The 20,792-nt window shown below is 65.6% G+C and overlaps 2 protein-coding genes across 5 annotated transcripts; one reads left to right on the forward strand and one right to left on the reverse strand.

The window, feature by feature from the left end:
* The first annotated feature begins 56 nt into the window (after nt 1–56).
* Apba3 (amyloid beta precursor protein binding family A member 3) lies at nt 57–6,131 on the forward strand. Of its 4 annotated transcripts, none has more exons than XM_076851404.2 (11): nt 57–201; nt 365–1,060; nt 1,149–1,188; nt 3,720–3,865; nt 3,943–4,029; nt 4,111–4,269; nt 4,927–5,106; nt 5,196–5,408; nt 5,528–5,612; nt 5,724–5,864; nt 5,945–6,131. In XM_076851404.2, exons 2-11 carry the CDS (start codon nt 530–532, stop codon nt 6,103–6,105), a joined length of 1,743 nt encoding a protein of 580 aa, XP_076707519.2. In that variant the 5' UTR covers nt 57–201; nt 365–529; the 3' UTR covers nt 6,106–6,131. The 4 variants fall into 4 exon arrangements, with proteins under 4 accessions (XP_076707519.2, XP_076707538.2, XP_076707547.1 ...); XM_076851423.2 differs by having other exon boundaries at nt 371–1,060; XM_076851432.2 differs by having other exon boundaries at nt 58–201; nt 5,528–5,647.
* A 168-nt stretch (nt 6,132–6,299) lies between these two features.
* Tjp3 (tight junction protein 3) lies at nt 6,300–20,186 on the reverse strand. Its single transcript, XM_077105999.1, has 21 exons — nt 20,169–20,186; nt 17,240–17,296; nt 17,028–17,146; nt 16,617–16,719; nt 16,135–16,486; nt 15,825–15,928; nt 14,580–14,739; nt 14,288–14,402; nt 13,679–13,737; nt 13,456–13,522; nt 13,123–13,279; nt 12,442–12,550; nt 12,094–12,328; nt 11,511–11,722; nt 9,974–10,069; nt 8,965–9,035; nt 8,384–8,594; nt 8,203–8,303; nt 7,631–7,894; nt 6,727–6,773; nt 6,300–6,402 (listed from the first exon to the last, which is right to left on the reverse strand). The coding sequence occupies exons 1-21, from the start codon at nt 20,184–20,186 to the stop codon at nt 6,300–6,302; spliced, it is 2,760 nt and encodes a 919-aa protein (XP_076962114.1).
* Nucleotides 20,187–20,792: the final 606 nt, after the last annotated feature.

Consider the following 20,792-nt stretch of genomic DNA (forward strand, 5'->3'; position numbering starts at 1 on the left):
TGGGGACATGTGCTTGGAGGACTACGTTTCCCAGCAGGCTTCGCGAGGCCACGCACGCCCAGTGGGCGGGGCGCCGGGGACGAAGGAGCGGGTGTCCGGGCCGTGAGTTGGCGAGCGGCGGCGGGCAGGGCCGTCGGGACATGCTGCGGCGGGCGCGGGGGCCTGGGCGCCACGCGGGCGGGCTCTGCCTCGGCTCGGCTGGTGAGCGGGGCGGGCGCCGGGGTCCGAGTTCACGGGTCCGGGGAGGCGCGGGGTCCCGCGGCCGGCGTCTCCCCGGCTGTCGGCAGCACTGGGTGGCCGCCGGCGTGGGGCGGCCGCCGAGCCTCGGCTTGCTGGTCGGTGAGTGGGGGCGCGGCCCTTGCAGGCGCAGCGAGGACCCCGTGGCGCGCGGCGGGAGCAGCCCCGAGAGGAGCGGGCGCCCAGCAAGCCCCAGCCCCGGGTGCCTCGGATCCGCCTGGGGACGCCGGCCGGAGCCTGAGCCAGCCGCGGACTTCCTGACGCCCCCCGGCCGCGCTCAGAGCCTCCAGCCATGGACTTGGAGAAGCCCAAGGACACGCTGGTGCCCTCGGAGGACCTCAGCACTGAGAGTCAGTGGGACGCGGTGCCTGAGGCCCCCGGCAGCCTGAGTCCGGTGGACCTCGAGGGGTCAAGCATTCAGGGCCTGGTGCAGCAGTTTGAGGCTCTGCCCGGAGACCTGATGGGCCTGCCCCCAGACAGCGCACCCTGCCCTCTGCACATTGCCATTGGCCAGGGCCTGGACCCCCACGACATGACTGACGCCCACGGCCTCTTGTCTGCTGAGGCTGGTCGGGATGATCTTCTGAGCCTTCTGCAGGGTGAGGGGCACTCGCCTTCTAAGCCTGGTGCCCAGGAGCCTCCAGAGCCTGCCCATCCCCTGTTGCAGCCCCCTGAGGATGCAGATGGAGAGTCCGAGCCCCCGGAATGGGCAGAGGGAGCCTCTGCCGAGCAGGGTGGTAGCAGGAGCTCCAGCAGCTCCCCTGAGCCCTGGTTGGAGACCTCTCCTTTGGTCACACCCGAAGAGCCACCTGCCAGTGTCCAGGTAGTGCCTGCTCCACTCTCCAGGTGTCCTCTGCCGCCTGGATCCAAGCAGGGGGACTCAGCACTGCCCCTCTTCTGTCTCCTTCCAGAGCCCCAAGACCCTGGCTTCATACCCTGCCCTCCAGGAGGGTGAGTGCCCTTCCCACCCTGCCCAGGGGGTAGGGTTCCAGACAGCCAGAGACTGCCTCCTAGGTGGCGCTGAGGGTTACCATGAGGATGAAGTTCTCGGGAAGCTCTTGGCAGTTTGGATCAGAGTTTAGGTGGCCAGGAAACAGAGTCCACAGAATGTTCTGGAGTGAGTAGCAGGTGGCAGGGCGGGCATGGCTCTGTAGCAGTTGGTTCCAGAGTGAACGCTGGCGAATGACCATCTGCAGGCCAATCTGGCCCTGATCTCTTCTCACAGGTCTCTTGAGCCAAGGACGGCTTTTGCATTTCTTTTTCATGGTTAGAAATTTGAAAGGAAAGTGAGGTGAGATTCAGGTTTCAGTGTTAATAAAGTTTTACCAAAACCTTGTGGCACCTGCTCACTTGTTGTCCGTGGCTGAGGTGGATGAGGACAGGGCCCAGGATGGTCATGCACAAGGATGGGTCAGTCTCTGGACAGACCATTTGGTGGTCCTGAGGATTGCTTTGCCTGGGATTGGCACAGCCATCCTGAGGTGAGTCCACCACATCCTGCAGGTGTTTCTCAGCAGCCTGCCATTAAGCGGCTCGTGACTCGTGGCAGCAGGCCTTCTGGCCCACAGGATGAAAATACTGTTGGGCCCTGTACAGAAGTTTGTCGGTCTGTGTCCTAAAGGTGTGAGAAGAGCCTGGCCGTTGGAATGTTCTAGTATTTTCCCCAACCACCTCAAGATAGAAATCAAAAAGCAAGTTCTGTGGCAGGGAGGGGAGCTGAGTGGGCCTGTGGCTCTGAGAAGCTTCTGGACTCCTGTGTAGGGGGTTCTAGGGCTTGGCCTTCTGCCTCTGGTCCTGCATCCAAGGAGCCTGGCTGGTGCGGGTGTCCTGGGCTGATGAGCAGAGCTGCCTGGTGCTGCTCAGACTGAGAAAGTCCAGAGCCCTGGAGCAGGCAGACCTCACCTGCCCTTTTCTAGAACACAGAAAGACGACAGCTGCCCAGAAAGGTCTGGGGTGGACAGGACAGTAGAAATGCAGAGCCAGCCACGTGAGAATTTGCATTTTTTAGCTAGCTACGTGAAAAACTATCTGAAGAACAGGTTGAATCAACTTTTTTTTCCTTGAAAATATTTATTTTTAAGCTATCCTGATGATTGAACTCAGTGTCTCACATGCTGAGCAAGCGTTCTGCCACTGAGCTGCAGCCCCAGCCAAAGTAGTTTTTTAATACATTTTAGTTATCACAAGACATTTAGTGCGTTGTCTTACGGTCAATTTTTTTTATTAGGTTTTTTTTTAGTTGTAAATGGACACAGTGCCTGTATTTTATGTGGTGCTGAGGATTGAACCAGGGCCTCACCGTTCTAGGCGAGCGCTCCACCCCTGAGCCCAGCCCCAGGCTCATGTGATGGATATTTTGAGGGTTTTTGCTTTTACGCTCTGGAGCAGTGGTCTTCAGGATTTCAGTGTCTCACCCTCGGCCATTCAGTCAGGACCAGACTCAGGACGTGTGTGGCAGGCGGCCGTGTGCTGTGGCACAGCACAGCTCCAGAGTCCCAGGGCAGATCTTGGTGCGGATACAGCGGGCAGACTGTGGTCTGAGGCCCTGGAGGGCTGCCCAGAGTGGGCCTGTGGCTCCAGGGAGCAGAAGCTGCCAGAACATCCTACAGCAGTGGCAGAGCTCTAGGACCTGGGGGGCAAGGCTTTGCATGGCTCCGGGCTGGGCCAGGGTTCTAGAACCACCATCTGGAATGTTCCTAGATCAGGGTTGTTCTGAGAACAATGGTCGTGCTGATGTTGCAAACTACAGAGCCCTAGGAAGGGCTACCTCATGGCCACAGTGGACACTTCTAGAACTGGGGCCAGGGCTGGCTCAGTAGAGCGCTTGCCTGCCATGCATGAGCCCCAGGTGTGAGCCCCCCTGCCACGAGAGAAAAATTTCTAGCATCTTGGAGTGAGGTGATGCACCTCTGGAGGCTGTTGCTTTCTGGAACCCTGCCGAAACCAGGTGGCCTGGAACCCGGCAGGGAGTCCTGGAATTGCAGGTCAGGGCCTTCCGTCCCACCCAGGACAGTATGGGAGTTCCCACGTGGACTGGGACAATCGTCTCTGCCACACCCAGGCGCAGAGTTATCACGCCACCTTGACAGATTGGGGGATCAGGAGCAGCAGGCAGAGTTGGCCCTGGTGTTGGTTGGCAAGTTCCAAACGAGCTGGTCAAGGTTCCAGAATGCTGCTGGTGTTGGAAACGGGCAGGCAAGGGGTCCGTGCTGGTCTGAGGGCCCTGGACATGGTGTCTGAGGGCTGTCAGGCTTTGGATCTGGCCATCGGCTTGGCCCTGCAGAGGCGTCCAGCTGGGGGAGCCCTGGAGGGGTGGCCAAGCTGCTCTAGACTGGCAGGACTGGGCCTGAGGCCGAGCCCCCCCAGGTGCTGGACTGGGGGTGGAGCTTTATGACCAGCACAGTGAGCCAGGGCAGAGACCACTTGGGAACCGCAGGCCCCGGACTCCTGAGGGCCAACCCTCTCCCCACTGTTGCCCCCAGTACCCGGTCCCTGTGACCATGAGGACCTCATGGATGGTGTCATATTTGGGGCCAAATACTTGGGCTCCACCCAGCTGGTGTCGGAGCGGAACCCGCCCCCCAGCACGCGCATGGCCCAGGCCCAGGAGGCGATGGACCGCGTCAAGGTGAGGCCAGGCGGGGTGCACAGGGCCCAGGCCTGTGGGTGGGTCTTTGGGGGCCTCCATTCCTGTGCTCCCCACAGGCCCCCGACGGGGAGACCCAGCCCATGACGGAGGTGGACCTCTTCATCTCCACCAAGAGAATCAAGGTCCTCACGGCCGATTCCCAGGTACCCTGTGTACCCTGCGGGTTGGGGTGGGTCCTGGAGGTCTCAGGGTGAGCCCCGCACTAGCTGCCCCTCCCGCCCCAGGAGGCCATGATGGACCACGCCCTGCAGACCATCTCCTACATCGCTGACATCGGCCAGGTCCTGGTGCTCATGGCGCGGCGGCGGCTGGCACGGAGGTCACCCCAGGACCGAGGGCGCCGCCTGTGCAAGATGATGTGCCACGTCTTCCACTCAGAGGACGTGAGCCCGCAGCGCCCCGGGAGCAGGGACTTGCCTCCCCAGAGCCCCGCCTGGCACAGCCATCTTCCCTAGGGCCCCCACCGTCCCTGGAATCCCTGAGCCCAGCCACCTCCCGCTCCTGGGCTCCCGCTTCCAGGCTGAGGAGGGCCCTGTGGCCAGGCCACGGCTCTTAGATGTGGATGGCCCTTTTGCTATTTCATTCACTGTGGACGCGAGGTGCTGGGATGGAACCCAGGGCCTCACACGCAGGCCAGCCCCCACCACGGAGCCCTGCCCCCAAGGCCATGGCTTCCTGGGCTCCAGCCTGGTGTGAGGATTGAGGCATTGGCCACTCTGGCCCAGACAGGCAGGCAGGGACAAGGGCCCTGCATCTTCCCTGGGGGTACGGGGGGCTTCTTCCCTGGAGGCCACACAGGTGTGTGAGCAAGCCCTCCTGAGTGCCCGGCAGGTTCCCCACCACCCCCTCTCCCTCCCTCCCTCCCTCCTCCCCGATTCCCCAGTTGGCTGTCACCAGTGCCCTAAAGCCCCAGGGCAGTTGGCCATCTCCTTGGGATCTTGTCCCAGATAGAGCCAGGAAGGCCCAGGTCTGAGGATGTCAGGGACTTTGGTCCTGAAGGGCAGGGTGGGACAGCCTGGGACTCATGGCACCTCCCGCAGGCCCAGCTCATTGCACGAGCCATAGGCCAGGCCTTCACCGTGGCCTACAGCCAGTTCCTGCGGGAGAGCGGCATTGACCCCAGCCAGGTGGGCACCCAGCCCAGCCAGGGGGCCGCCAGCCCTGGCCACCTCCACAACGGGGACCTGGACCACTTCTCCAACAGTGAGAACTGCAGGGAGGTGAGCCAGCAAGGCCCCGGCTGACCCCGGCTCCCTGCGTCCCCCACCCCCGCCTGTGCCAAGCAGCCTGTGGCCTTGTGCCCACCTAGGTGTGCATCGAGAAGCGCAGGGGTGAAGGCCTGGGTGTGGCCCTGGTGGAGTCGGGCTGGGGCTCCCTGCTGCCCACAGCTGTCATCGCCAACCTGCTGCACGGGGGCCCTGCCGAGCGCTCGGGTGCCCTCAGCATCGGCGACCGCCTCACCGCCATCAACGGGACCAGCCTGGTGGGGCTGCCCCTGGCCGCATGCCAGGCAGCTGTGCGTGTGAGTTCCCTGGGAGGCAGGGCCCCTGCGTGGCCCCTCGCGGGTTGGAAAGCCGAGGCCGGGGGCTGCAGCCTGTCAAGGGGCCCAGCCCCAGGTGAGGCCAACACCCCGCCCCACAGGAGGTGAAGCCACAGACCTCAGTGAGGCTCAGCATCGTCCACTGCCCACCCGTCACCACTGCCATCATCCGGAGACCCCATGCGCGTGAGCAGCTGGGCTTCTGCGTGGAGGACGGCATTGTGAGGCTGGGGCGCGGCGCGGGGCGGGGCGGGGCGGGTAGGCGGGCCTGGGCTACTGACCCGCTCTGGCCCCCAGATCTGCAGCCTCCTCCGTGGCGGCATCGCGGAGCGCGGGGGTGTGCGCGTGGGGCACCGCATCATCGAGATCAACGGGCAGAGCGTGGTGGCCACGCGGCACGAGCGCATCATCGAGCTGCTCACGGAGGCCCACAGCGAGGTGCGTGGCGGCGGCAGCGGAGGAGGTGGTGGCGGGTCCCTGTGGCACGGGCCTGCCTCAGCCCAGTCCTGTCCCCGCAGGTGCACATCAAGACCATGCCGGCCGCCACCTACCGCCTGCTGACGGGCCAGGAGCAGCCCGTGTACCTGTGAGGGCCGCGCCTCAGTGCCTTTGTCCCTGTGGCTCTCTGCAGCTGCCTGGGACCCCAAAGGAGATTGTAGCCACTTATTTTTTAACGTGAAAAATTAAAAGTTTATTGAATGGGAAGAGTCTTGGGTGGCGGTGGGGCCCAGGGGGAAGCCAGCCCACCCTCCTGCCCCTATGTTTCTCAGAAGTCACTAGAAACCCTGTGACTTTACTAAGGCCCAGGGGAGGGAGTTCCAAGTCCTGCAGGGGAGCGGACTCCAGCCGCCGGGAGGACGGCCCCTGGGCGGGTCACAGGTCGGTGGCTGGGCCCCAGTCATAGCCCTCCTCATCGGAGGATTCTGCGTCTCGGGCTCGAGTGAACTTTCTCCTTAGGGCTTCGCGTTCATAGGTCCTGGGGATCAGGAAATAGATCATCCCTCGGGTGCAGAGGGCAGGCACTGCAGGGGTTGACGCTGCCCGGCACACACATGTGGGCAGGGCCTGGTCCAGGACTCCTATGCACCCTCAGAGTCCTAGCTCAGTGTCCCTGGGGAAGAGGATTCCAGCCCTTGGCCCTGACCTCACAGGGCCTGGAGAGGCCATCAGGCCCCGCCCATCCCTAGGCTAGGCGCATCTGGAAGCTGAGGCCTGCCACTGAACGTCTGCCTCCACCCCAAAGTCTGAGTTGCAGGAAAAGGGTTGAGGGCTCCGGGGCCTGCAGCAAGGGGGCTCTTACCGCATGCTGTCCTGTCGCCATTGGCCCTGGGGGTGGCGGCTGTTCACCTTCAGGGAGAGGGAGGAAGGAGGGTCAGAGTGACCCACAGCAGGGGCGGCTAGGGTGAAGGGCCCAGCCTGTGCCCAGGCAGCAGTCATTGCTGTTTACCCCAGCATCCCAGAGAGGAGGCTGAGCACTGGGTGAGGAGCCAGCCGTAGCCAGCACCTCTACCAACAGGGACCCAAGAATTCAGAGAAAAAGTCCCTACCAAATGTGTGGCTGCCCGGCTCCTCGCCGCCCCTCGCCCCCACTGCCAAGGGACACAATGTAGGTCACCTACACAGCTGCTACACTGTTGTAAGTATAAGTCACTGGCTGGGTGCTGTGGCCAGCAGCTCCCAAGGCTGAGGCGGGAGGGTCACAGGTTCAAAGCCAGCCTTCAGCTAGTGAGACCCTGTCTCAAGTTTTAAAAAAGGGCTGGGGACGTGGCTCAGTGGTAAAAAGCCCCTGGGTTTTATCCCTAGTACCCCCACATTTTTTATGGACGTGTGTGTGACTCTGCAAAGGCGCACACCTGTCATCCCAGGTACTTGGGGGTGTGAGGCTCACAAGTCCAAGGCCAGCCTGGGCCACTCAGCAAGACCCTGTCTTGGAATTAAAAGGGCTGGGCGTGGCTCGGTGGCAGAGCAACCCTGGGGTCACCCGCACCATGGCACACCTGGGCCTGTCCACACCCACGCAGGTATGGAGCACCTGCAGCTTGGCGTCCCTGGGAGTCCTGCAGCCACCTCCTGTCCTTCAGAGATCCACTGAGTGGCTTGAACATGCCATGCCTGAATCCCCAAAGCTGGTCTGGCTGGAGACACTCCGCTGGCTCACGCCTGGTCCCCAGCCTTCCCGTCCCTGGATCCTTGCTGGGACTCACCTGGGGCCCCCTGTGAGCTGGGATGTCCCCAGGATGCCTCGGGCTCTGGGGCTCGTCCAGCTGCACAGGCTCTGAGGACCGGGCCAGGGCCGGTGCCGGGGGCCCCTCCTCCACGTCCGTGTGGGGCCCGCCCTCGCCGTCTGTGCAGCCCTCGCCGTCCGTCTCATAGTCGCTGTTGGCACGGCTGTCACAGCTGAGGTCTGCGGAGCTGCCGGCCAGGCCGCGGTGAGGCAGGTCCAGGTTGTCCTCCGAGGAGCCGTCCAGCTGCAGGGAGTGGGCATGCTGCACTGGTCCAGCCAAGCCAAGACCCCAACCAGGCCCCACGCGGGACGCCCGCCTCAGCCGCGGTCCCCAGCCAGGCGAAAGGCCCACCCTCAACCTCCTGGACCCCAATCCTCAGACCTCAGGCCATGATGGCCGGTCACAGGCCGTGGACCCACACAGGGCCCAGGCTTATGCTGAGCCCCAGGCCTAGGCCGAGACCCAGCCTCAGGTCGACTCTGGACCCCCGCCACGCCTGACCCTGAGCCCTAACACCGGAGAGCATCTGTGACCCTGCTGGTGCCTGGCACCTGGTCCTCGGCCGTCCAGATGGGCCGCGTCTGCTGCTCCTGGACGGTGGCCTTGAGCTCCTGGTACCAGGCATCACTTGTACCCTGCAGGGCGATGGTGGCTATGGGACAGGGTGTCAGTGTGGCTGGGATGCTTAGGAGGGACCCGCCCACCCTTCCTGGACCCCCAGGACCCGCCCACCTGTGAAGAGGTGGCCGCTGTGCTTCTGCAGCTTCTGAGCCTGTGCGTAGAGGCGCCGGCTACTGCGGCGGGAGGCGGGTGCCAGCCACTCGCGCAGGGCCTTGAGGGCCGCTCGGCTCTCCGGGGCGCAGAAGATCACAATGGGATAGTACTGCACGTAGTTGAGGCGCTCGATGGCAGAGGGCGTCACGTCTAGGAGCGCATGCTTGTCCTGGGCAGGGCTCACGGGGTGGGCAGTGTTGAGAGAGAAAGAAACACACCCAAGAGACAGAACAGAGGTGGAGGAAACAGAAAGAGGTAGTCGGAGGTCAGAGTGGACCACACCTTCACACTCACAGCATGTGTTGGGGGCAGGGTTTGGGGCAGCTTGGTGGGCATCCTGGGCACCAGAGCTGCCCTCTGGTCTCCCTGCCTCTGCCCCAGGTTTACTGCAGAGTGACTCAGGGCAGGCTGTGTCTCGTGGCCACCCACCCAGAGCCTCCAAGGGGCTCCGTGGAGCTGTCAGTGTGAGTGAGGACAGCCCTGACCATGCGCCCAGGCCTCAGCTTCCCCGTCCAGGGCCCAGAGCAGGGGGCACTCACCTTCTCGGCGATCACCCTCACGGTGTCCAGTTTGATGATCTTGCTGGGACTGTCAGTCCTGGAGATGCTCTCTGGGGGGACAGGGCGTGCAGCTTCAGGAGGTGACCCTTGCCCCTCAGATCCACGTCCACCCAGCCCTCCCCTACTCAAAAAGCCATCAGGACCCGAGTGCTCTTGAGGAAAATCCAGAGCTGCATCTGGGGCTCCTCTGGCCTCCCCTCGCCTCCCGAGCAGGACACCGGCCCTGACGCTCGGCAGGCAGAGACATTGCATCTTGGGGACAAGGGTCCCACAAAACCCTAACCACTCAAAATGTCCTAGCTCCTGGGCAGCGTGGGGTGAGCTCAGTGGTCAGAGCTCGCCTGGCCTCTGTGGGCCTTGGGGTCCTCCCCAGCACTGGCACCAGGGGAGGGGCCGCGGGCCAGACTTGGCCAAGAGCTGCAGGCCCTGACCCCCCAGCCGTCCAGTTGCCTCCGTGGTGGTGGGTTTTGGACTCCCCTGGGGTCTCGCCTGCCCTGCTCACTGCCGAGCCTCTAGCTCAGCAGCCATCTCCCGGACACAGGACACCCCGTCTCCGAATAATGGTGCCTCGGCTCACTCATCTCACCTGGTTTCATGTGTTAAGGAGGATTCAGAGGGTCTACCTGGACAAACTGCCCAGGTTGATGAGGCAGCCTGGGGTGGCCTGGGAGAGGGCACTGGGGGTCCCATGGCCTGTGTTGGCCTGTGTTGGTCAGATTCTCTCCCCCAGAATAGCAGCAGCCCCGCAGCCTCTCCCCGGGACCCGGCTCCTCACCTGCTTCCCAGCACCTGGCTCCCCAGCACCTGCCTCCTAGCACCTGGCTCCCCGGGACCTGCCTCCCAGCACCTGGCTCCCAGCACCAGGCTCCCCAGCACCTGGCTCCCAGCACCTGGCTCCCCGGGACCTGCCTCCCAGCACCTGGCTCCCCAGTACCTGGCTCCCAGCACCTGGCTCCCAGCACCTGGCTCCCAGCACCTGGCTCCTCACCTGCAATCTCAAACTGTCCAGGCAGATCTGCCGTCAGCTTGTGCATGGCAATGTCTGCCACGGGGCCCAGAATCACCACCGGGCGCTTGAAACTCGCTGAGGGCAGAGAACAAAGGCAAGAACTGGGATGTGAGGCAAGGGCCACTGCAAGCTGTCCATCCCCACCCCCACATCGGCATCCAGCGGGGCCCTGGTGCCCAGCCAGGACCCCATCTCCCAGCTTCCCTTGCAGCTAGGGACATTGGTGAGCTCTGGCCAATGGGATGTGAGCGGGGCTGCCTTGGGGGCTCCTGGGTCACTGTCCCCGGGGCAGAGCCCCCTCCCGGCCCCCCGGGCTAGAGAGGACGCAGGGCGGGTGTGGCTCACAGTGGAGTGCTGGCCGGGCACCCACGAGGCCCTGGGGTCAAAGACACTTCCATCTTGATTCGGCTGCTCTTCTCTGGGTCTGTCTCGGCTGCAGACCACCCCTGACCCGGGGTCAGCCCACTGGGATCCAGGGTCAGCCCACTGGTACCCGGGGCCATCCTGGACCGGCGCTCCTTTTGTAAGTGCAGTCTGATTGGCACACAGCCGTGTCCACGGGCTGCGTCCTGCGCCTGCCTTCCCGCAGAGACCCTCTGGCCAGGAAGCCTCGAGGCTGGCCAGCCCTCCTCAGGACCACTCGCTGGTCCCGGCCTAACAGACGGGTCGTCCACCACGAAGACAAGAGGCACAGAAGGTGTCCCGGGGACAGGCCGCCTAGGCCTGCTCTGCAGCAGGTCTCCTGTCGCCCTTCCGTCCCCAGAACCAGTGCAGCTGCTGCCCATGACTCTGGCAGCCAACAGCCAGGCAGAGCCCTGGGGTCCACATTGGGGTGGAACATGAGGGACCACCCTGGACACCTGAGCCTGCACACAGGCTGGCTCACATACAGTCTGGAAGACTCCGCACCTGCATGGGGCTGCGTGGCATCACCCGCCCCCTCACCTAGAACATCCCATCCCCAAAGGGACGCAGCTGGGTGGCGGGGTGCAGGTCGGGCAGGCACAAGGCCCCTCCGGCACCGTCTCAGGTCGGCCCTGGCTGAGACCATACTTGGGATACAGCAGTTAAACAAGTCACTAAAACTATCTCGACTCTCTTCTTCTTTAGGTCACACTGGTCCCTCGGTACCCTTGTCCCCACAGACACTGAGATCGAGATGCTGAGTCCCTTCTATAAAATGCCCGTGGTGTCTGCTCGGACCTGCTGGGACTTCCGGTCCCCTCCGGACAGTTACCCTGATGACAAGAAGAGCCTGCTTGTCCTGGAGGGACACGTGACCTGGGGTCACTTTCGGGCCACAGTTGCAGAGCGGGCGGGCGACGCCAGGGGCTGGGCACTCGCCCGACTCTGCTTCCTACTCCGCTCCTCTCGGAAACGGGTGGGAAACGGGTCAGACTTTAAGGGACCGCCCGGTCCTCTTCTCTCTGCTGCCTAAAATGACGTGGAGCAGGCATGCGGGCCGGAGCAGGTGGGTGTCCCCACTGGCTGGTGGTGTCCCTGTGTCCCCACCCACCTTCTCGCAGCACCACGCGCTCATAGGGCGGGTAGCGGCCCTGCCTGGTCAGGGCGGACAGGTCCTCCCGGCTGCGCTGGGTCGTCTTCTTGGCTCCTCGACGGAGACCCCGCAGCCTCCAGAACTCGGCACGCGCATTGGAGGTCCCCGAGGGGCCAGGGCCCAGGCCCACTGCCCGCTGCGCGGCCTCCAGGCTGGCCAGCTGCTCGGCCCTGGGGAGAGGGACAGCCCTGAGCTGGGCAGAGTCCACCTGGAGACACCTTGCCCAGATGCGGCACCTCTGGGGCAGAAGGGGCTCTGAGGCAGGGCCAGGGCGGCCGGAGCTGGGGTCCCCCGTGTCCCCCGGGGTCCTCATGGCAGGGGAAGGCGGGCCAGAGTCGGGGCCTCAGACCACGCTGCTGCTCTGGAGCGGACTGTCCCCGGCCATGGGCTCCGAACTGACCCGGGAGATGGGTTTTGTAGCTCAGGGTCTCTGCTGTCACCGGCTGCTGTGGCCATGGGGAGCCGGCCAGGGCCACCGTGTGCCCCTGGTGAAGACCCACGCGCAGCGGGAGCAGGCGGGGCCGGGGGCACAGGGACCCACCTGTTCTGGTTGGGGATGAGGCCGCGCTCCTGCTCCCGCAGGTCCCGGCCCATGCGCGCCGCCAGCCAGTGGCCTCCGCGGTGACCGGGCCCAGGCCCTGGGTAGAGCGTGTCCACCACGTGGAAGACGTCACCCCGCGTGAAGCCCAGGCCTGAGGGAGGGCTGGGCTCCAGCTCGAAGTGCGTGCGGACGTAGAAGGAGTCGCCCACGCGCGACTGCACCATCTTCTGGAAGACTGGGGAAAGAGGGGGACGTGAGCTCTTCCCAGGGACCAGGCCAGCCTCCCCAGGGACCTCCGGGGCCGTGTCCTGCAGCGTGGGTGGCCCCTGCCCAGCGCCGGCCACTCACTGTCCTGCTTCCGCTGCATCAGCAGCACCACCTCCTCGCCCGGCGGCAGCCCCAGCAGGAACTGCACGGCCTCCTCCCGAGTCAGGTTCCGGAAGGACGTCTCGTTCACCTGCCAGGGAAGGGAGACAGGAGAGTGCCCAGCTGCCCTCGGGCCTCCTCCCAGGGATGGCCGCCCTGGAGACCACGACACAGAAGCTGGGGCAGGACCTGCGCTCAGTGCACGCACAACCAGTGACAGAGACATGGGGACGGGACTGGAAGGAGTAGGGACAGTTGGACAGTGGCCATGCCTGTCAGCCCGGCCACGTGGGAGGCTGAGGTGAGAGGGCTGCAGTTGGAGGCCAGCCTCAGCAACTTAGTGAGTCCCTGTCTCAAATATAAAAAGGGCGGGGGCGGGCCTCAGGGGTCAGTGCTGGCCCAGCGTGTGGGAGGCCGGGCTCTGTCCCCAGCCCCTGATAAAGGAAGAAAGACCAGGAGCAGGCGGTGGGTGGAGACAGGGCTCTGGCGCGGGGCTGGTCCCGAGGCCCTCGGCCAGCGTCCTGGCAGAGATGACACCGCGGGGAGAGGTCGAGGCACCATGGTGGGGACAGGGTCAGGGGGCATGGACACGGCTCCCACTGGATGCCAGGCTGGCTGAGGGAAGACACGTGGGCGCGAGGTGCAGGGGAGGCCCCGCGTCACCTGCAGGATCTGGTCTCCAGCCTGGATGTCCTGCCCGTCGGCCGGGCTGCCCGCCTGCACCCCTGACACAAAGATGCCCACGTCGTTGCCGCCGGCCAGCCTCAGCCCGATGCTCGCGCCCTTGGGGAAGCGGACCACCCGCGTGTCCGGGCTGTACCTGCGGGAGGCCGGGGTCAGCCAGCGCGACGGGAGGGACCCTCACCCCCGCCTCGGTCTCCCAACGAGCCCCACGTGCCGGTCCCCTTCAGCCACTCAGGAGACGGGACAGCGCCGCAGGGGAGGCGCCCTGGGAGGTGGCAGTTGGGCCGCTGGGCTGGCCTCCGGGGTACACACCCGCGGTCCTCCAGGCCCTGGTGGCTGGGCACCCTGTAAAGGTCATAGCTGCTCCCTGAGGGCGAGTCTGAAAGGGAAAGGCCACTCCTTGTCCCCGGCTGCCCACTGTCCCCGGCTGCCCACTGTCCCCGGCTCTCCTCAGCTCGTGCCACCTCCTCCCTGGCTGGGACCAGGAAACCCAGGGCAGGGTGCTCGGAGTCACGGCCACCCACCTCTCACCCACCTCGGTCCAAAAAGGTCCTGGGATCCACCGGCCCTTCCTGCCGAGGCCGCGGGCGCTCCCTGGAGGGGACCAGGTCCCGGTCAGGAGGGACAGTGTCGAGGGCAACTTTATCTTTCATTCTCAAAAAAGCCTTTAGAGGTGGGTGTGGCTGGAGTCCCCGTCACCCTCCCGGGACCCAGGCTGCGCACGCCCAGTGTCAATTTGTCACGGACGACCTCCTGGGGGTGCCGTGGACGGGCGCCCTCCCCAGCACACAGGGGCATGAAGCCCTACGGGGTGGGGACGGTGCTGGGAGGCGGGGCTATGCTGGGACGGGTCCTCAGGAGAGGAGGCCAGCGCTGCCGTCCCCTGCCCTGTGAGGACACAGCGGGGCCGTCTGCCAGCCGGGAGCAGAGAACAGAATCCACCACCTTGACCATGTCCTCCAGGACCATGGGCAGTGGACTCTGGCTGCCGCAGCCCCGAGCCTGCCACGCAGGTCCAGCAGCCCTTGTGGACAGTGACCGGCGCCCACCGGCACAGCAGGGCTGGACATTTAAGACCCACCCTTGCAGCTGCCCTCCTGGGAACCGCTGAGCCGGCGCCCCCTCCTCCCGCCCGGGTACGCACACGGGGGAGTCCGCTGGGCTGGCCTCCGGGCTCTGCGGCCTGTGCGCCTGCCGGGGGGGTGGCGGGATGTGAGATGGGGGCGCCTGGGACAGCTCCGAGGTGAGATCCGAGATGTCTGTGGGCGAGGGACGCTCGTCAGCCGGGCCATACCTACCAGGCCAGAGGGACACTGAGACCAGTAGGAGCTTCCATTAGAAGATCAGCCTCGGGAGGCTCCAGCCTCGATGTGCTGTGTGGCCTTGGGCAGGTTCCCACCACTCTCTGAGCCAGGGGCTGCCTCCTGACCCCTCACCTTCCAGGACGGAGCTGTCACTGTCACTGACTGCAGGTGGGATGTTCACCAGGAACTGCCCCCGATCCCTGAGCACCAGCAAAGTCAACTGCCCTTCCGACTTCTCGATCAGCCGCCTGGTGTCGCTCAGGGACAGGTTCTCGCTGGACACGCCATTGATCTGAAAGGGACGGAGAAGGAAGAACAGAAGGAGAAAAGGAGGGCTTGGTGGGGAGGAGAGCCCAGAAACTCTCTCCAGGGGCACTAGAAACAGACACTCCCCGGGACGGAGGTCAGAAGTGCATTTCTGTTTGGTCCCGGGGATTGAACCCAGGGGCGCTTCATCACTCAGCCATCCCCAGCCCTTTTTATACTGTATTTAGAGACAGGGTCTCTCTGAGTTGCTTAGGGCGTCACTAAGTTGCTGAGGCTGGCTTTGAACTTGCAGTCCTCCTGCCTCAGCCTCCCGAGCCTCTGAGATCACAGTGTGCCCTGAGACCTGGATTCTGGCTGAGGATGGAGACCATGCAAAGATCAGACTGGCCACAGAACCCGAGAAACAGTTTCCCCCTGAGGGCGAGGGACGCGGGGGAAGAGAAACAGGTGGAGCCTCCTGGCCTCTGTGTGAGGAGCAGATCTGAAGGTGAAACCAGGGCCTCTCAAGCAGAAGGCGAGGGGTGGGCACCTACTGAAGCTGGGAACAGACCCTGCGGCGGGTCAGGAACGGGTCCTAGGAAGGCTCTGGTCACCGCCTTCACCAGGAACCCTGGGGAGCGTCTGTTCTCAGCAATCCTGGGGACTGAGAGTTTCTAGTGCCCCCACCAAGTTATCTGTTTCTAGTGTCTGCCCCAGGCCACTAGAAACAGACAGTTCTTCAGGATCACTAGAAACAGACAAGTCTAACAAGCCCCCAGAAGCAAACAGCTGGAAGCATCTAGAGCCCTGCACCAGGAGCAGCTTGAGGTCCTAGGTCCCAGCTGTGGGCCATTAGCCCCCCCCCCAGCAAGGGCGGTCCAGGGCTCAGCACTGCAGCCAGCTGGCCACAGGATTCGGAGGCCGGGTGCAGCTCCAGGGTACTAGAAATGTCCAACCCAAGGGGACACTAGAAACCGACATTTGGCTGTGGTCCCACACCAGTGGAAGGAGGGGACTTGGTACACAGCCACCTCCAGCCACACAGAAGGAAAATGGTTTGGGGACTGGTTCTGCCACCTCGCTGAGTGACTCGGGGCACTGCGGGCCCTGGCCGCGGTCTCCCAAGCTCACCTGCAGGATAAGGTCTCCTTCCTGCAGCCCACGGTGCCGGGCGGCCAGGCCGGACTCGGTGATGTGCTTGATGAAGATCTGGCTGCCCAGCTTGACCCCAAACTCTGGGGGGGGGGGGCGGCAGAACTGAGGCCATGTCTGGGCACCGTCCCCGGGCCCAGTGACCCAGCTCAGGGTCCCTCGCTGCCCCTTCTGCAGTGGGAGGGGACGTGGCCTCGGGTTTGGAGGGGAGGGCACGGATGCCTTGGGGGCCCTCGCGTGGGGCCACACGTGATGCCCGTCTGGGGACACCTGCCGGCCGGCCACTCACCCTCGCTGTCCTTCCTCTTCACCAGGACCGACTTCAGGGGCTTCATCAGTACGTCCTGCCGCGGCAGCCGCTTGAAGCCCGACACCAGGGCCAGCCCGTGGGCCTCGGAGCCCCCGCCCGGGCTCCTGCGCCCACGGCTGCTGGCCCGGCTGCGGCGACCAGCCCTGGCCCGGCGGGAACGCTCGCCCCAGGAGTGGCCAGATCCGCTGGACGAGTCACCCTCGTAGCCCTGGCCGTGGTCAGGCTCCTCCAGCCGCCTAGGCCCATCCTCCTCGTCCGAGTCCAGGTGCCCCGGGCTAGAGGGGCTGGCCTTGGTGGCCGGCAGCTGGACCCTCCGGGGACGCTTCACTGTCTGTCGGGGTGTGGACAGGAGAGGTCAGTGGGCAGGAGGGCTTAACGCTGGGTGCCCCGGGGACCCACGGGCCTTGACCAGCGGGGGCCTGGCGATGCGGAGGACGGCACCCGGGCAGGGGCGCACTCACCACGTTGGCGACCTTGGCGCAGGTCCGGAGGATCTGGATGACGAAGGCGGACGAGACGCTCTCCACGGAGACCCCGTTCACCATCACAATGTGGTCGCCCGTCCTGCGGGGACGCGGCTCAGGAGGGGCGAGACCCACCCCGGCCTCCTGGCCACGTCCTCCTCCCACAGGCACCACCTGGAGCAGGGGGCATCTGTCCCCTCCCTCGCCCTCTTCTGAACCTGGTCCCCACGTGGGGCTGAGCCGGGCCCTGGCGGGGCCACCTCCGCGCCAACACGGCCCCAGGAGCCTCCCTCCCGCCCCGAGGGTTTCCAGGGCTTCCCGCTCCAGCAGGACCCAGGGCCACTCGGTCCCCAAGAAAGGCAGGAGGGCCAGGGAAGGAGGACGGGCCCAGGCCGCCCAGGTCCTCACAGCAGCCTGCCCTCAGCCGGTCCTCCGGGCACCACGTCAGACACCACCACGGATCCCCCGGGCGCACTGGGACGGTCCCGGCCTCCGGAGATGGCTATGCCGAAGCCCCGGCGGGGGTCCTGGGGAGGAGACCAGAGGGATTGGCCCCTGCCCAGGTCGAGGGGTCCCGCATGGAGCTGGGCAGGGCCACCTGGTGCTGGACGCAGCCTCACCTTGCACAATGTGGCCGTGTGCTGCTCCCAGATGGTCAGCGCCTCCATGCTGGCCACCTGGACAGAGGGACGGGAGGTGGCGTTAGGCCACGCAGGCCGCAGAGCAGGTTCGGGCTCCTGTCCCGACCCCCCCCCCCCGTCAGCCTGGGCAAGCCGCTGCTCAGGACCTTGGTTTTCCTACCTGCAGAATGGGTTTGCCTCGGGGGTCCCCAGGGGACGCCTCCGCCCCCATCCCAGCTCACAGACACCACAGAGCCACCTCCACCAGGTCCCAGTGCTGTCCTCACCTCCCCTTCCTGCCCTTCCTGCCGCAGCCACAGAGGGCACTCACAGCCCTCAGGGACAAGGCCCAAGTCCTCCCTGTGGCCCAGGAGGCCCTGTGCGACCCGCCTGTCCCCTCCCCAGGCCTCTTCCTCTCCAGCCAGGCGGAGCCTCACTGGGCCTCCAAGGTAAGATGGGCCCTGACCACCCTGTTGGGAACTGCAGCCCCTCCCACGGGACACACCCCTGTCCCCCTGGGGCCCCTAGTCTTTCCTCTGTCCGCCTCTATCGCGAGTCTGGAGGAAGAGAGGCTGTCATCACAGCCCTCTGACAACACCCGGGCCACACGGGCTTCCAGAGGTACTCGCTCACGGGTCAGTGAGGGACGGAGGGGCCGCATCCCCCTCACACAGGAGGAGAGAAGGCAGGTCACTCACTCGCCAAGACAGCGGGAGGGCAGGAGGCAGGCAGGGGCTCTGTCTCCACCAGGCACCAAGCAAGCGCACCCGGCCCTTTCAGATTCCTACCGAGAAGCTGCCCAGGCTGGCCTGAACCTGCGGTCCTCCTGCCTCGGCCTCCCAGCCATGGGTCAGGTAGATTCTGTTACTTTCACGCCCTGAGCAACTGGCAGTGAAGCCCGCGGCCTGCTCCGGGCAGCTCCCGCTCAGTCTGGACCCCGCACACTCCCCTCCCTCTGACCAGCCCTGACTATCGGGGTCTGAGGTGTCACAGTCTGTGTCTCCCCTACACGTTCCCCAGCCTGGGCTTCCAGGTGGGCAGGCTGGGGAGTCTGGGGAGGGATGGACGGGCAGATGGCCTCAGCAGAGGGAGGAGCCAAGCCCAGAGCGCTGGACCTGCAGGCCCAGGGAGCCAGGTCGCCACCTCTGCCCCTGACCCCTCCGTGTCCTCCTGTGAAGCCTGCGCTGCCCTTCGCAGGCTGTGTGTGGAGAGGAATGAAGAAGGAGGCCACCCGCCCCCGGTAGGCTGTGAGTGGCCACAGAAGGCCTGCTTCACGGGGCCCAGCGTTGAACCCCAGAGACTGCAGGAAGCCACCTGGCTACCATCCTATTTCACACACACACAAAGGAGGCCCAGAGAGGCTGGGCAACTTTCCCAGGGTCCCACAGCACAGTGGGGAACCCTGGCACCCGACCCTGAGCCCTGACCACCAGCCAGCGTCACCTTCAGTCACTGCTGTCTTGCTTAGTCTCCAGGATGGGGCGGAATTGCTCTGAGGCAGCACCCTGCCCCCATTTGCATTCCCGGCTTTACTTTAAGACACCCCAGGGGGCCAGGCCTTTGGGGGCAGGGCAGGGGCAGGGCCTGTCCCTGCTTGCTGGAGTGGGCTGTCTCCCTGGACACCACAGCTTGGCCGGAACCCCGGGCTCCCATGCCCCGGCATTAAGCCCAACAGGGCCCACCTCAGCTTGGCCCCACTCCCGCTGTCCCCTGTGCCGGGGACATCCTGGGACATGAGGGGTCCCCTTGGCCACCAGCTGACTGCTCCCCTGGGCCCCCAGCACGCTCCCTGCTCTCGGTACCTGTTCTTATCCACCCTCTGAACCCATCCTCACTCCATCTCCCGGAGGTAAGTCCATCCTTCCTCTGGGCCCTCCCATAAGCCACCTGGCTCCACGGCAAACTCCTACTCACCCCTCACAGCCCAGGGCCCGGACCCCACACCCCTCCCTCTGGACCAGCCTGATCACCCGGGTCTGGGACCTCAGAATCTGCTGTCTCCCCTACGAGGTCCCCAAACTGGGAGCTCCAGGTGGGCCGGCTGGGGGCTGGGGACTGCTGCCTTGTCCCCGCAGGACTGGCGCTGGGAGAATTGTTTGAGAGCAGGTGAAGGAGGAAGGACTCCAGCAGGTGTGGCCCTGCCCGGTCAAGGGGAGCTGTGGGGAACTGTCCCCGCCCCTGCGGGACAAACACCGGGAGGCACGCCCCCAGCCCCCGGGCAGGTGGCCGATGCCCTCCCCCTCCCCTGCCCCCAGGAACAGTGGCGGGGGAGGGAGGCTGGGGGACTGACTCCCGGGCTTGGGAGGGGACGGGGCAGTTCTTGGCAGCCTGGAGGCAGCAAAGACGGGGACCAGACCCGCCCGCGCCGGAGCCGGGCGGAGTGGCTACACCAGGCGACTTTGCGTGGCGCTGGGGTCACCCTGGAGGCGGTGCGAAGGGGCTGGGCGCTCGCTCGGGCTCCACTCCGGGCCAAGCCCCCGGGGCACGACGCCGCCCACCGACGGCTCGGTACACAGTGGGCGCCCTATAAGTGGCGGCTCAGTGCCCGCAGCCCGACCGGACGTCTCGCGGGACACTCGCTGCCACCGCGCGCTTGCAACCCCTCCCTGGACCCTCCCCACGGACAGGGGGACAGGGCGCGGGCCGGCGCTGACCGCCCCGAGGCCAGGCAGCGCGGTGGGCAGAGGAGGCGGAGCTCGAACCCGGACCCCGGGGTAACCTGGCGGGGAAGGCCTCGGGCGGCCTTTGGGGCCAGGGTCGCCCTCGCGCCCCGCTGTGCAGCCCGTGGCTGGCGACCACCAGCCTCGGGACCTCCTTCCCCTTCCCTCGGCAGGTGGAGGGTCGGGGGTCCGGGGTCCGACTCCAGAGCCGCCCTCGCCTGCACCCCACCAGGATCCCCACCCGCTCCGGCCTGCGGCGGGCTACTTGCCTGGAATCTCACCGCCATGGTCCACCCTGGGGCTCGCCCGCTGCCCCGGCCGCGGGGGCCTGGAAACAGTCAATCGGACCCCACGCCGGAGTAGGGGAAGAGGCTCGAGAGGGTCGCGGCCGGGGGGGACCCGCTCTCGCCCTCCTCCACCCGCTCGGCGGCTCCGACGGCACCTGCCCCTCTTCCTTGTCAGGTCCCCGGCCGGCCCCGCCCCGGCCGGACACGCCTCCGGGAAGCCGCGGAGGCCGTCTGGGCCCCCTCCCTCCATCCCAGGTTCCAGGCCCAGGGCGGGAACTCCGGGCCGGACTTTCCGCGCAGCCGAGCACTCGCCGGCGGCTGGGGCCGGAGCCCCGCAGGACCAGGCTGAGAGGAAGACCCGGCAGGGGGTTGCCGCTCGGAACGGAGCCGGAGACTTGGGAGGTTTCCCCGTCCGCGAAAGGGGCACTTTTCGAGGTTCATCTGGGAGGCCTCGTGGACCAGGAGCTTGTGGTGCTTCCCGGGCCCTCCCATCCCCAGGAGGCCAGTCTCCAGGAAGTTCGCGCAGTTTCACAGGGAAACCGAGTCCCGCTCCGCACCCACCTGCCCAAACCCCAGCTGCAGAGGGCCTGCCCTCGGCTCCGGGAG

This window comes from Callospermophilus lateralis, chromosome 1 (genome assembly GCF_048772815.1).
Source record: "Callospermophilus lateralis isolate mCalLat2 chromosome 1, mCalLat2.hap1, whole genome shotgun sequence".
Taxonomy (NCBI): Eukaryota; Metazoa; Chordata; class Mammalia; order Rodentia; family Sciuridae; genus Callospermophilus; species Callospermophilus lateralis.

What these genes read in the sequence shown, in the direction of transcription:
- Apba3 (XM_076851404.2), top strand. Translation starts at nt 530, where the DNA reads ATGGACTTGGAGAAGCCCAAGGACACGCTGGTGCCCTCGGAGGACCTC. An exon ending in AGCCACCTGCCAGTGTCCAG is followed by an intron (nt 1,061 to 1,148) that starts GTAGTGCCTGCT and finishes GTCTCCTTCCAG; the next exon opens with AGCCCCAAGACCCTGGCTTC. An exon ending in ACAGTGAGAACTGCAGGGAG is followed by an intron (nt 5,107 to 5,195) that starts GTGAGCCAGCAA and finishes GTGCCCACCTAG; the next exon opens with GTGTGCATCGAGAAGCGCAG.
- Tjp3 (XM_077105999.1), bottom strand. An exon ending in CTGGAGACCAGATCCTGCAG is followed by an intron (nt 12,551 to 13,122) that starts GTGACGCGGGGC and finishes CTTCCCTGGCAG; the next exon opens with GTGAACGAGACGTCCTTCCG. An exon ending in GCGCGTGGTGCTGCGAGAAG is followed by an intron (nt 10,070 to 11,510) that starts GTGGGTGGGGAC and finishes CTCTGCCCTCAG; the next exon opens with CGAGTTTCAAGCGCCCGGTG.